The sequence below is a fragment of the Saccopteryx bilineata genome, chromosome 2 (genome assembly GCF_036850765.1).
Source record: "Saccopteryx bilineata isolate mSacBil1 chromosome 2, mSacBil1_pri_phased_curated, whole genome shotgun sequence".
NCBI classification, from domain to species: domain Eukaryota; kingdom Metazoa; phylum Chordata; class Mammalia; order Chiroptera; family Emballonuridae; genus Saccopteryx; species Saccopteryx bilineata.
This window is the reverse complement of record NC_089491.1, coordinates 150,217,462-150,230,043: the sequence shown is the minus strand read 5'-3', so window position 1 is coordinate 150,230,043 and position 12,582 is coordinate 150,217,462. Positions and strand designations below refer to the sequence as shown.

At 36.2% G+C, this 12,582-nt stretch overlaps 1 protein-coding gene across 4 annotated transcripts in view; it reads left to right on the top strand.

Annotated features, from left to right (window-relative positions):
• The window catches only part of SCAF11 (SR-related CTD associated factor 11), a 99,274-nt gene that overhangs the window by 68,050 nt on the left and 18,642 nt on the right, over positions 1-12,582 (top strand). For all 4 annotated transcript variants that reach the window (XM_066258175.1, XM_066258174.1, XM_066258173.1 and 1 more), the window contains one exon: positions 1,836-1,891. In XM_066258175.1, coding sequence (XP_066114272.1) covers positions 1,836-1,891 — 56 coding nt within the window. The remainder of the gene's footprint in view (positions 1-1,835; positions 1,892-12,582) is intronic.

The window sequence follows — 12,582 nt, the reverse complement described above, 5'->3', positions numbered from 1 at the left end:
CAGAAGGTACCTAGTTAAAAAAATTAGTACTTCTAAAAATATTATTAAACGTAATTACTTCTTTTAAAGCATATACTTGATAATTTAAGGAAGGACCAGCTGGAATTTGAGAATATAATTTATTGAGCTCTATCTTTGATGAATTGGTTTTTTTAGTTTTTTTTTATAATCTGGTTTTAGGTTGATATTTTTGTAAAATGTTACAGCACTAAAATTTTCTGAATGCTTACTCCTTTTTTTATATATCACAACCAATAATAGATAAGCACTGGTGCACAGATGACATTTTGAGTAGTCTGCTCTGCTTTTTATGGACAAAAGTAGAAAGTAACTAATGTAGAGTTTACCATTCTTCATAAGACAGTTATAATTCAAAGTAATGTTATCTCATTTTGCTTCTTTGTATTATAGTGGGCACTTGCTACCAACTGTAACAAATACTTATGTTTTTAAAAAATTTAACATGTTTGGATTTGTTTCATTTAATTGCTATTGTTAAAACGCCTGGAAATACAGGGCTCAGTCATTGAGTTTACTAGATATCTAACATATCTTTTTTTATCTAAATTGAATTAGTAATGTACTGGTATTAATACTTAAAATAACTTATTCTAGAAAATTTTAAATTTAAGCCCATTTTGACCTGAAATGTATTTAGGACTGTCCAAAAGTTGTATTCCTAAGTCAATATACTGTCAAGTTCATAATTAAGTCTTTAATTCATTAGTATATTTCATTAGAATACTAATTTCTTAAGAGAGTAAATTTATTTTGTTATCAAAATAGTTGACAGTAGTCCCTGAGATTTATTGAATCATGCCACTAATTTATAACACTCTAGATCTTAAGTTTTGGGAAGTTGTGGACTTCTTTGAGAATCTGAAGAAAGCTGTAGACACCTTTTTCCAGAAAAACGTCATAAAACATACAGACAAAACTTTGTGTATGATTTTTAGGGCTTCATGAAACACCACTGCAAGGTCCCACTCATAAATCAGTGTTAACTGCATTAGAGCAGATTTTATTTACATTTTCTTTTAACTGAGTCAGTTTTGATTCGTTGCATATGTTTATATAGTAGATAGTAGCCCACTTTTCCCAGGCATAATGAAGAAATACCTTTGCCAACTTCATTCTTAATATATCTCCTATCACTGGCTGTGACAATGTCATGGATATATATTTTTGTGCTTTCTCAGAGTTACCTCTTTTCTCTCAGCTCTTGCTGAAAGTGCAGTGGTCATCACTATATGACTTATGACAAGGACTTACAGTGGGTCTAACCCAGCTGAGGTTGTCCACATGCTTAACTGCTTTTTCTCAGGGATTTATCGTAGAAGGATGCTATATAGAAATAACATAAAAATAATAATTTGCCTTTGCTCACAAAGTCAGACCCTTAATGATTTCTCCAAAGGTAGAAAATCTCTCAGCTATTAGATATATACAGTATAGTCTTTTTAGAGTCTTTTGGAAATTGTTTAGCATTCCTCCCATTCAGCCTTATGTTTACTGCATGTGCTTAGTCTCTGCAGCACTTCAGCAGTGTTCATTCAGTGTTCGGTCTCCCTTCTAAAGCAGTAAAACCCTGATAGAAGTCCTTTCTTGCTGATAATTTCTGTCAGTTCTAGAGAAAGGGATTGCAATGGTGTTTTGTTTCCTGGTAGTAAAACCTCCATTGTCAGTCACTGGAATGAGGAGGGGGCAACTAGTTATGCTTTGCTAGAATTTAAAATTCAGTGCCTAATAGATTTTATTTTGGTGGGTAGAGAACTTTAAAAAATTAGCAAAATTAGTTTTCTCGTAATTATTTAGCCTTTTTTTGTTGTTTACAGAAAAAAAACCATAGAAGATCTATTAAGTGCAAAGCTTCATGACTTGAAGATGCATAGTAAGTGGCTTTTTAATTTAGATTTCTACCTTTTTTTGTTTTTTACTTTAGTGCTGTACCAGAGTTTTTATTAATAACTGGTTTGGAAAATAGTCATGTGCAGAACTCTGCTGAACTCTGTGTTTGTTAAATCCTTTGTAAACTGCTCTCGTGGAGTCATATGCTATGCCTTGCCCGTTTTGTTTTTATGCTCAGTTTGGAGGAAGGGATGAGGAAAGTGAGAGAGTTTATCTGCATGTGTGTAAAGGAAAATAAGAAAAGCGTATTTTTCAATTATTTGGTAGTTAGCAACCTACATTATGGTCTTACTCCACTATTCATGAAGAATTCAGGGGAGGTGGGATGAAATACCTTGTGGACCAGTAACTTTAAGCAGTAACAAGGGAGGTTGTGACAGTTAGAAGTTAATTCATGGTTCCCAGAGGAAGTGGTGGTTTGGCCTCATAGCCACACTTCTAATTTGAAACTTTGTTTGGAAATAAAGTACCTCTTACATATTTATCTACATGAACAGTTAAAGATTCCTGTCTCTTGGTCTTATCTAGTACATAGGTCTATACCAGGGGTCCCCAAACTACAGCCCCCTGAGGCCATTTATCTGGCCCCTGCGCACTTCCAAAAGGGGCACCTCTTTCATTGGTGGTCAGTGAGAGGAACACTGTATGTGGCAGCGTCGCTCACGTACAGTACTACTTCTGGTGACGCGGGATGCACGCTTCATGGCTCCAGAAATGCGTCATATCACTTGTTACAGCTAACAGTGACAAATATGGAACCAGACATTGACCATCTCATTAGCCAAAAGCAGGCCCATAGTTCCCATTGAAATACTGGTCAGTTTGTTGATTTAAATTTACTTGTTCTTTATTTTAAATATTGTATTTGTTCTCATTTTGTTTTTTTTACTTTAAGATATGTGCAGTGTGCATAGGGATTTGTTCATATTTTTTTTATAGTCTGGCCCTCCAATGGTCTGAGGGACAGTGAACTGGCCCCCTGTGTAAAAAGTTTGGGGACCCCTGCTCTATACTATGGGAAAGGTTTGCGGCAGGGCCTGAGAAAAAGGATACTGTAGTGCCTGTGACTCCCCCTTGGAGCTCAGACTATTTATTGTTTTAAAACTTACTATGAACTGTTTGTAAGCAAGGAGGTGAGCATTTAATTTCCAGGCAAGTTACAATGAATTTCTCTTTATAGATATAAAAAATTAATGAATTCATTGTTCTTAAAAGTAGATGATAATCAACTTTATTATTTATATTATGAATACTAAGTAGATAGTTAATGCTATTTCTGATTTGAATTAACATGTTCTCTCATATTTATAGACCCAGATTTACAGATTAATAAATGTTCTACCTTTGATAATTTACTATTTAAGTGAAATTTCATTGAAAGGACTTAATGAATAAATGAGCATTTTTCTTTGTTAAAGAACCTTAGCTATCAAACTTCTGTTTTTCTATGTCATTGCTGTAGATTAGCATGTATTTTTTAATGGATAGATTTTGCTTGGTAACTCTAGTATCTGATAAAAAATATGTTGATCTTAGTTTTAATAGTACTATAGGCCCTGGCCTGTTGGCTTAGTGGCATAGCATTGGCCAGGCGTATGAATGTCCCAAGTTCAATTCCCAGTCAGGGCCAAGGAGAAAGAGTGACCATCTACTTCTCCACCCCTCCCCATTCTCCTCCCCCTTCTCGCTCTCTGTCTCTCTCTTCTCCTTCAGCAGCCATGGCTCAATTGGTTCCAGCACATCGAACCAAATAACTCAGTATTTTTAACAAATAACAGAGTTAAAAATAACTCAGTTGCGAGCATGGCCCCAGATAGGCAGGTCATCAGTCCCAGATAGAGTTGCTGGTTGGATCCTGGTCAGGGTGCAAGTGAGAGTCTATCTCTCTATCTCCTTTCTTCTCACTTGGAAAATAAGAAACAAAGGAGGACTACTATAATTTTCTTTGAGTATTTACCTCTTGCCTGGCCCTTTTTTATTTTTTTTTAATTTTAATTTATTGTGTTTACATGGATTCAAGTGTCCCACCAAATATAACTCCCTCACCCCCCACCCCTGTGTTCCCCTTTAATACCCCCTTTGCCCCCAATAAGACTCTCCCCCCTTCAAGATTTGCTGTTCTGCTATCTATATCTCTGTGTTATGTATATATAATTTCACAAATCCCTTTACTTTCTCTGATCCCATCCCCTCATCCCCCCTCCCTCTGACCACTGTCCCTCTGCTTTCTGTGACCCCACCTCTGCCTCTATTCCATTCTTCAGTTCACATTGTTCATTAGATTCCTCATATAAGTGAGATCATATGATATTTGTCTCTCTCTGCTTGGCTTATTTCACTTAGCATAATAGTCTCCAGGTTCATCCATGTTGTCACAAAAGGTAAGATTTCCTTCTTTTTTCATGGCCATGTAGTATTCCATTGTGTATATGTACCACACTTTTTTAATCTATTCATCCACTGACGGACACTTTGGCGGTTTCTAAATCTTGGCTATTGTAAACAATGCTGCAATAAACATGGAGGTGCATATCTTCTTTTGTATCAATGATTTGGTATTCTTAGAATATATTTTATTCCTAAAAGTGGGATAGCTGGGTCAAAAGGCAATTCCATTTTCAATTTTTTGAGGAATCTCCATACTGTTTTCCACAGTGGCTGCACCAGTCTGCATTCCCACCAGCAGTGCAGGAAGGTTCCCTTTTCTCCACACCCTCGCCAGCACAGGTGTGAGGTTGTGTTTCAGTGAGGTTTTAATTTACATTTCTCTAATGATTAGTGATATTGACATTTTTTTCATATGCCTATTGGCCATCTGTATATCCTCTTGGCCTTATTTTTAGAGAGAGAAACATAGGCAGATTTTACCTAAAGTGCTTCAGTGTAGTAAAGACCATTTATAAGAATCTATGATTTATACAGATTTGAGAATTTGTTTTACTATTTAGAATATGAAATACTAAACAAGTTTTTAGTGGATATCCTAAGCTAATTTAACACCGAATAGCTCATTTTAAATTAGAGTTCTTTTTTTTTTTTTGTATTTTTCTGAAGTTGGAAACGGGGAGGCAGTCAGACAGACTCCCACATGCACCCGACCGGGATCCACCTGGCATGCTCACCAGGGAGCGATGCTCTGCCTATCTGGGGCATTGCTCTGTCGCAACCAGAGCCATTCTAGCGCCTGAGGCAGAGACCACAGAGCCATCCTCAGTGCCCTGGCAAACTTTGCTCCAATGGAGCCTTGTCTACGGGAGGGGAAGAAAAAGACAGAGAGAAAGGAGAGGGGGAGAGGTGGAGAAGCAGATGGGTGCTTCTTCTGTATGCCCTGGCCGGGAATTGAACCTGGGACTCCTGCACGCCAGGCTGACGCTCTACCACTGAGCCAACCGGCCAGGGCCATAGAGTTCTTAAAATTATTTATGCTGTAACCTAATGTTGTACTAATGTTGAATCTACTTAAGTAAAGATGCCTGAGGCTATTTGGTTTAGAATAGGCAGAAATACTGATTTTACTTTTATGCGTTGGTGACCAAGGTAATTATGTGGAACTATCTTAACTGAATGAGTACTAGGTACTTACTATCTATTTATTTACCGTAGTTTTTCTATGATATTACTTGGGGAGTTTAATAGATCTAACATGACCAGTTGTTTTTTTTTCCTACATTGAAATACATTATATACCTAATGAAATATTAGCATATATTCAGGTATTGTGTTTAATTAAAATTACTCAGATTTAAATGAACATAAAAAAACTAATTGGTTTATTTTGGATGATGCTAAGAAGTTAACTTATTGTGAAAACTGCTACATTTATAAAAGGAAAGGTCTAAACATCTATTTTACTTTCCTAAATAAACTCTGTATCAGGATAATTGAAGAAATAGTAAAGGAAAGTTAAATATTTTTAGAAGTATTCAGCAAATAATTGAAAATAAAAAATACAGAATTTGAATATAAGCATTTTGTATAATAATGAATTAATGGATCTAGGAGAGAGCAGCAGTGGCTATTAGCATCACAAAAGGAGAGACAACCATACAATAAATACTCCCTTATGAAAGTAAATGATAGCCTGACCTGTGGTGGCGCAGTGGATAAAGCATCGACCTGGAATGCTGAGGTCGCCGGTTCAAAACCCTGGGCTTGCCTGGTCAAGGCACATATGGGAGTTGATGCTTCCTGCTCCTCCCTCCCCCTTCTCTCTCTCTCTCTCTCTCTCTCCTCTCTAAAAAAAAAAATAATAAAATAAAAATTAAAAAAATCAAATCTTTAAAAAAAAAAGTAAATGATAAAGAACATGCAATTGTATGACAAAAAAAGTCTCTAAAAACCCAAACACACACTTCCATCTTATTAAGAAAGCTAAGGCCCAACCTGTGGTGACGCAGTGGATCAAGCGTCCACTTGGAACACTGATGTTGCCAGTTTGAAAGCCTGGGCTTGCCCAGTCAAGGCACATATGGGAGTTGATGCTTTCTGCTCCTCCCCCCCTTCTCTCTCTTTATCTCTCTTCTCTCTAAAATAAATAAAAAATCTAAGTACTAATTTACAAGATGTACAGAGGCAGAGAGAGATGTTATGTTTTAGTAGGGGTATGCAGTCAGCAAAATTTAGACCACAGATAAAAGACCTTATTTCTTTTTTTTTTTTAATTTTTTATTTATTTACTTTTTTAGATTTTATTTATTCATTTTTTATTAGAGAGGTGGGGAGAGAGAGAGAGAGATAGAGAGAGAACAGGGGGAGGAGCAGGAAGCATCAACTCCCATATGTGCCTTGACCAGGCAAGCCCAGGGTTTTGAACCGGTGACCTCAGCATTCCAGGTCAATGCTTTATCCACTGCGCCACCACAGGTCAGGCCAAGACCTTATTTCTTTATCAAAAATTTTCGCCTGACCCATGGTGGTGCAGTAGGTAAAGTGTCAACCTGGAATGCTAAGGTCTCCGGTTCAAAACCCGGGCCTTGCCTTGTCAAGGGAAATAGGAGAAGCAACTATGTCCCCATGTATAAGATGCACCCTTTCCCAAAATATTTGTGGTCTAAAAACTGGGTGCGTCTTATACAGTGGTTATAGATTGTTTTACTTGCATTTCCCGCATTTTTGTGCTTGTTTTTGTGCTCATTGTTGAAGACAGTGGTTCATCATCAGACACAGATGAGGACAAGCTATTTGATGGGAGTTTTGACATTGACGAGGAGTTGTATGAATTTCATGATGAATAAGACTTGAGTTCAAGAACTTTATGTAATTTTTTTTTTCAAATTTTGGACCCCAAAATTAAGGGGCGTCTTATACATGGGGAAATATGGTTCTACAAGTGGATGCTTCCCGCTCCCTCCACCCCTTCTTTTTCTCTCCTCTCTCTATAATCAGTAAATAAGATTTAAAAAATATTTTTTCAAGGAGTTTATTATTTTACTATTTTTGCGGGAGAGAGAGAGAGAGGAGAATCCTCAACTTGTAGTTGCATCACTTTAGTTGTTCATTGATTGCTTCTCATACATGCATACATGCTTTGATGGGGGGGGGAGGCTTCAGCTGAGCCACTGACCCCTTCCTCAAGCCACTGTCCTTGGTCTCAAGCCAGTGACCATGGGATCATGTCTGTGATCCCACGCTCAAGCTGGCAACTCGGGAGTTTTGAACCTGGGACCCCAGTATCCCAGATCGATGCTCTGTCCACTGCTCCACCACTGGTCATGCTCAAGGAGTTTACTAGGAATGGAAGAGAACTTGTATATTAAGAGACACATGTTCAACCACATGTATGGATCTTATTTGGATCTATATTCTAATATGTGGTTAATATAACTTTATGGAAATTAGAGAAAATCAAACATTGGGTATTTGATTTTTGATATTAGGGAATGGGGGATTTTAATTATTTATTTTTTACTTGTGATAATGGTATTAAGGATTTTTTTCCCAAAGATCACTTAATCTTAGACTTAGTTAATATACTGAAATATATATTTATACATTAAATTATCTGATATCCAGAATTTGTTTCAAAATGATCTTGAGCCGGTAGTAAGTTAACGTTGAACATGAGTTAATAATTGTAGAAGTTGGGATATGGGTATAAGGTAGTGGTTAATTCTTTTGCGGATCAGCACAAAATTTCTGAGGGATTGGTGGTTGAAAACCATTGGTATAAGATGTTTCATTATACTATTCTTTCTGATATTTGAAATTTTTTGTAATTTAAAAAATTACTATAAAAATGTAATTGGCCATTTTTTCTTCATAGTCTTATATAACATAATTCAAGGTCTTAGGGTTACTTAAGTGAAAAACAGTATGTTGTTTTGTTTTTTTCCCTAGTAATGTTAAGTTATGGGTAGTAATTGTGTTTTCTATGTAGCATTTTCCAGTGGTAATGGTATTCTGTACTTATTATTTGATTACCCTTGGCTACAACTCTCTGATAATGAAAGAAAACTGATCAGGAGGTGGCACAGTGGATAAAGCGTTGGACCAGTACGCAAGGGACCCAGGTTCAAAACCTGAGGTCTCTGGCTTGAGCCCAAGTTCAGTAGCTTGAGCAAGGGGTCACTCGCTCTGCTGGAGCCCCTGGGTCAAGGCACATATGAGAAAGCAATCAGTGAACAACGAAGGGGCTGCAATGAAGAATTGATGCTTCTCATCTTTCTCTCTTTCTAATTGTCTCTATCTCTCCCTTTCTCTGTCTCTCTGCCTCTGTCTCTCTTGCTTAAAAAAGAATTTTAACCTTTGATTTTCAAATTTCTTACGAGATTTCTTAGATATTATTAACAAAGGGTTTTATTAGAAGACTAAGAGAACCTATAAATGTTACTTGTAATTGTCTCAATGTTTGGGGGCTATAATGAACCTATCATGACTAAGGAAGAAATAAGAGATAATGTTATGATGAAGGCAGAGTTAGTGGGAAATTGTGCAAACTCAGTTACACTGAACAGGAATGATGGGGTCCTAAGGATAATTTAAATTTCTTTTTATAAAATAATGTCTTGGGGGGAAAAAATCCCTTTATCTAAGATTGCTTGGCTAGATTTTAGAAGAACTCAGTTTTAGCTTCTTTAATTTCTTCAAGATTTTTGAAGCAGGAAGAGACTGTTTTTTGACCATGTATGGTGTGACTTTCTACCTTAAGTTATTTATGTTATATACAAACTAATGAATAGAGCATATGAAATTGTGAACTCTTTATCTGGATTAGAAATTATTAGTAGAACATTAGTTAAAACTTGTCAGGCCCACTAGACAGTCTTACTGGAAGCTGGCCCTTTGGGTTTAGTACTGGTTTTTGTTTGTTTTTCCGTTATATCATCTATGACTATAGGAAAACTAATATAAACTATTTAATTTATTTTTTTCATTTAATGAATATGGTGTTGTTGCCTTCTTAGTAGTATTGTGAAAGGTTAGCATACCTTTTGGCAATTTTTTAAGGAAATGTCACTTTTATTCTTCAGTTAAACTAGATAACTGAATTTATCATTTTTTAAATTTCAACCTCTTCTGTTAAGAATGTATAATTGATATAGAATATAAAAGCATTTCCTTTTTGTGCTTTATTTATTTATTTAGAGAGGACGGGAAAGAGGGGAGAAGAGGATGAGAAGCATCAACTCTTTCCACTAAGTTGTGCCATTGATTACTTTTCATATGTGCTCTGGCCAGGGCTCAAACTGGCCAGCACCTCAGGGTTTGAGCCAGTGCCCTTGGGCTTAAGCTGGTGCCTTTGGAGTCTCTTAATGGAATACTTCTTTAAGTACATGCTAGATCCATTTACTTATAGCTTTATTAAGTTTGAAATAAATTAATCAGACTTTAAGTGGGTGCATGCCAAACACTGGGCTCAAAGCTTAAACCCTTTACCAGGGTTATATTATAGAAAAAGTTATTTTAATGAAACAGCTTTTGGAGTTAGTGGTTCATGAAACATGTTTGAAATGCTGAATTCAAACAAATATGACAAACTTTCAGTTAAGCATAGCAAATTGAGTGCCTGTTTAATTCTATGATTCTTCCCAGAACTCTAGACAAAGGAATGAAAAGAAAAAATATTAAGAGAACTGAAGAGAAAAGACAGCTAAGAGAATCCACAAAATACAAGCTTAAAAGTGGTTGTACAAGGTGAATGGTAAACTCTCTTAGCAGAAAGTTGAAACCTAAACCTTAATGGGGAGAATGGAGTTAACAATTAAATCAGTTCCATACAACAGAACCTTAGACTGTCTTAAGAGGCCTCCATTACTCTGAAGGCAGGGTATGGGTGGGGTCAAAAACAGAATTGTTTAAAAAAATTTAAAGCAGTTTATCCTGCAAATTCCTGGCTGAACAGTGTAGGGGAAGGAGATCACCCATGCAAAGACTGGATAGAGGCTTGCCTGGCCTGTGGTGGTGCAGTGGATAAAACATTGACATGGAACACTGAGGTTGTCAGTTCGAAACCTTGGGCTTGCCTGGTCAAGGCACATATGGGAGTTTATGTTTCCTTCTCCTAACCCCCTTCTCTCTCTTTCTTTCTCTTTCCTTTCTAAAATGAATACAGTGGTCCCTCGTCTATAGTGGGGGGTTCTGGAAGGCAAAAGTCTGAGAAGTAGCAACCTTATGTTTATTATTTATATATATTTTTAAGTTTTTATAAACCCTCCCTACACTCTTATAAACCTTTCCCTCACTGTTATTAACCTTTCCTACACTCTTTTTATATTGTTTTCAATTTTTTAGGCTAGAAAATGCTTATTTTACTGTAAAAGTAATTAAAATAATAAATATATAAATAATACTTATATACTGCAAAACCCCACGGTATAACAAAAAATTCGCAATACAAAATTAGATATGTACAACTTAAAAATCTGCAATAGAGGCTGTGAAAAGTGAACTGCAATATGACAATATGACCGTAAATAAAATCTTTAAAACAATAAATAAATAAACCGAAAGCTTACTCTCTAGAGCAGTGATTCTCAAACTTTTTGAAGTCGGGGCGCATTTAAAATCCTACAAATAATTGTAGGCGCACTATATACAAATTTCTGAGAAATATGTTAAAATGATTAAGTCAAATATTAAAGAAAAAATATAAAGTCCAAGAGTGCTTTTATAGTAAACGAAATAAATATGACAAAGTTAAATTTATTCTGACATTAAAAAACATTTTATGTTACATTTTTTGAGTTATGCTTTTTGGAATTTGTAAAAAAGTGGGGTTAAAAAATAAACGACAAAAACGTTATCTTTTTATATATATAGATACATTCTTAGTAAGATTTAGTAAATTTGGCAGGTTTCAGTGCAAATGTGTTAAGTTTTTTCATTCTTGTGTTTATGAGAAACATGAGACTGATGTGTCCTAGAGATTTCTTCAGTGTTTGGGCATATATTTGAAAGGCAAACTCTCATTTCCTCATCAGTTCATTGAAGAATTCCTCTCTCTTTACTCTTGTGTTGAGTGCAGAAAACCCTCCACCATACATATCATCTTAACTTTACACCAAACATAGGATAGAAGAAACTTGCCTCTAGTCTTTCTGGGTAACATGGGGATAGTGTAAACAATCCAGCACCACAGTTTAACAGCCTTTTGCAATCTAATCAGGCAAGTGAGATGGGGGGTTGGGCAGTCTGTCAGCTTACAGCCAATTCCCCATACCTCTGGCCCCAAAAATCTAAACTCCAAAATCCCTGTTGGGTTTTTGGTCTCCAACAAGTACATATTTCTCTGGAATACCATAGGGCGCACCTGGAAATCTTGTAGGGTGCACACTTTGAGAACCACTGCTCTAGAGTGTGTGGTTGAACAAGATTAAACTCTAGCACAAATGACAGTAGAGGAAACAACAGAGTAAAGAGAGGAAAATTAAATTTAATGTTGAGGCCTCTAATTCTATACCTGTAGTCATTTTTTTCAAAGCACGGGCAGTCTTGTTTATTCCAATGTAGGAGACAGGAGGTATCTTCTAGGATACTGTTGCCTATGAGGACAACTTGACTTAGAAATAGTGGCAGTCAGGAATCTCTGAATGAAATAGCTAGATTTCTGCTTGATCACACTACAGTGAAACCCATTAGTTGTAAGCCTGTGACCACCCATTCACACCATTATCAATCAGTATTGTAGTGTCCTACAAACAATCAAGCATCACCAAATATTTGAGGGAAATATAATAGAGATCAAAACAGAAACAAATATAGACTGATAGCACAGCCTAGTTTTGGGAAACCAGAAAGAACTCAAAAGTTAATATCCTCAGAGAGAAGAAAAAGGGTATTTTATCAGTAAAACAAGAAAAGACTTAAGAGACTTTTGAAAATTAAAAATATTACAGCAGAAATTTTAAAAATTTAAGATATAGACAATAAGCTGAGAAATCTTAAAAAGTCAAAGAGATGGTAGGGTAGTAGTCCATGACATTCAGTAATGAATAATATTTAGAATTTCATTAAGGCTGACCTGTGGTGGCGCAGTGGATAAAGCATCAACCTGGAAATGCTGAGGTCGCCAGTTTGAAACCCTGGGCTTGCCTGGTCAAGGCACATATGGGAGTTGATGCTTCCTGCTCCTCCCCCCTTCTCTCTCTTTCTGTCTCTCCTCTCTCTGTCTCTCTGTCTCTCCCTCTCCTCTCTAAAATGAATAAAATAAAAAAAATTAGAATTTCATTAAGGGAA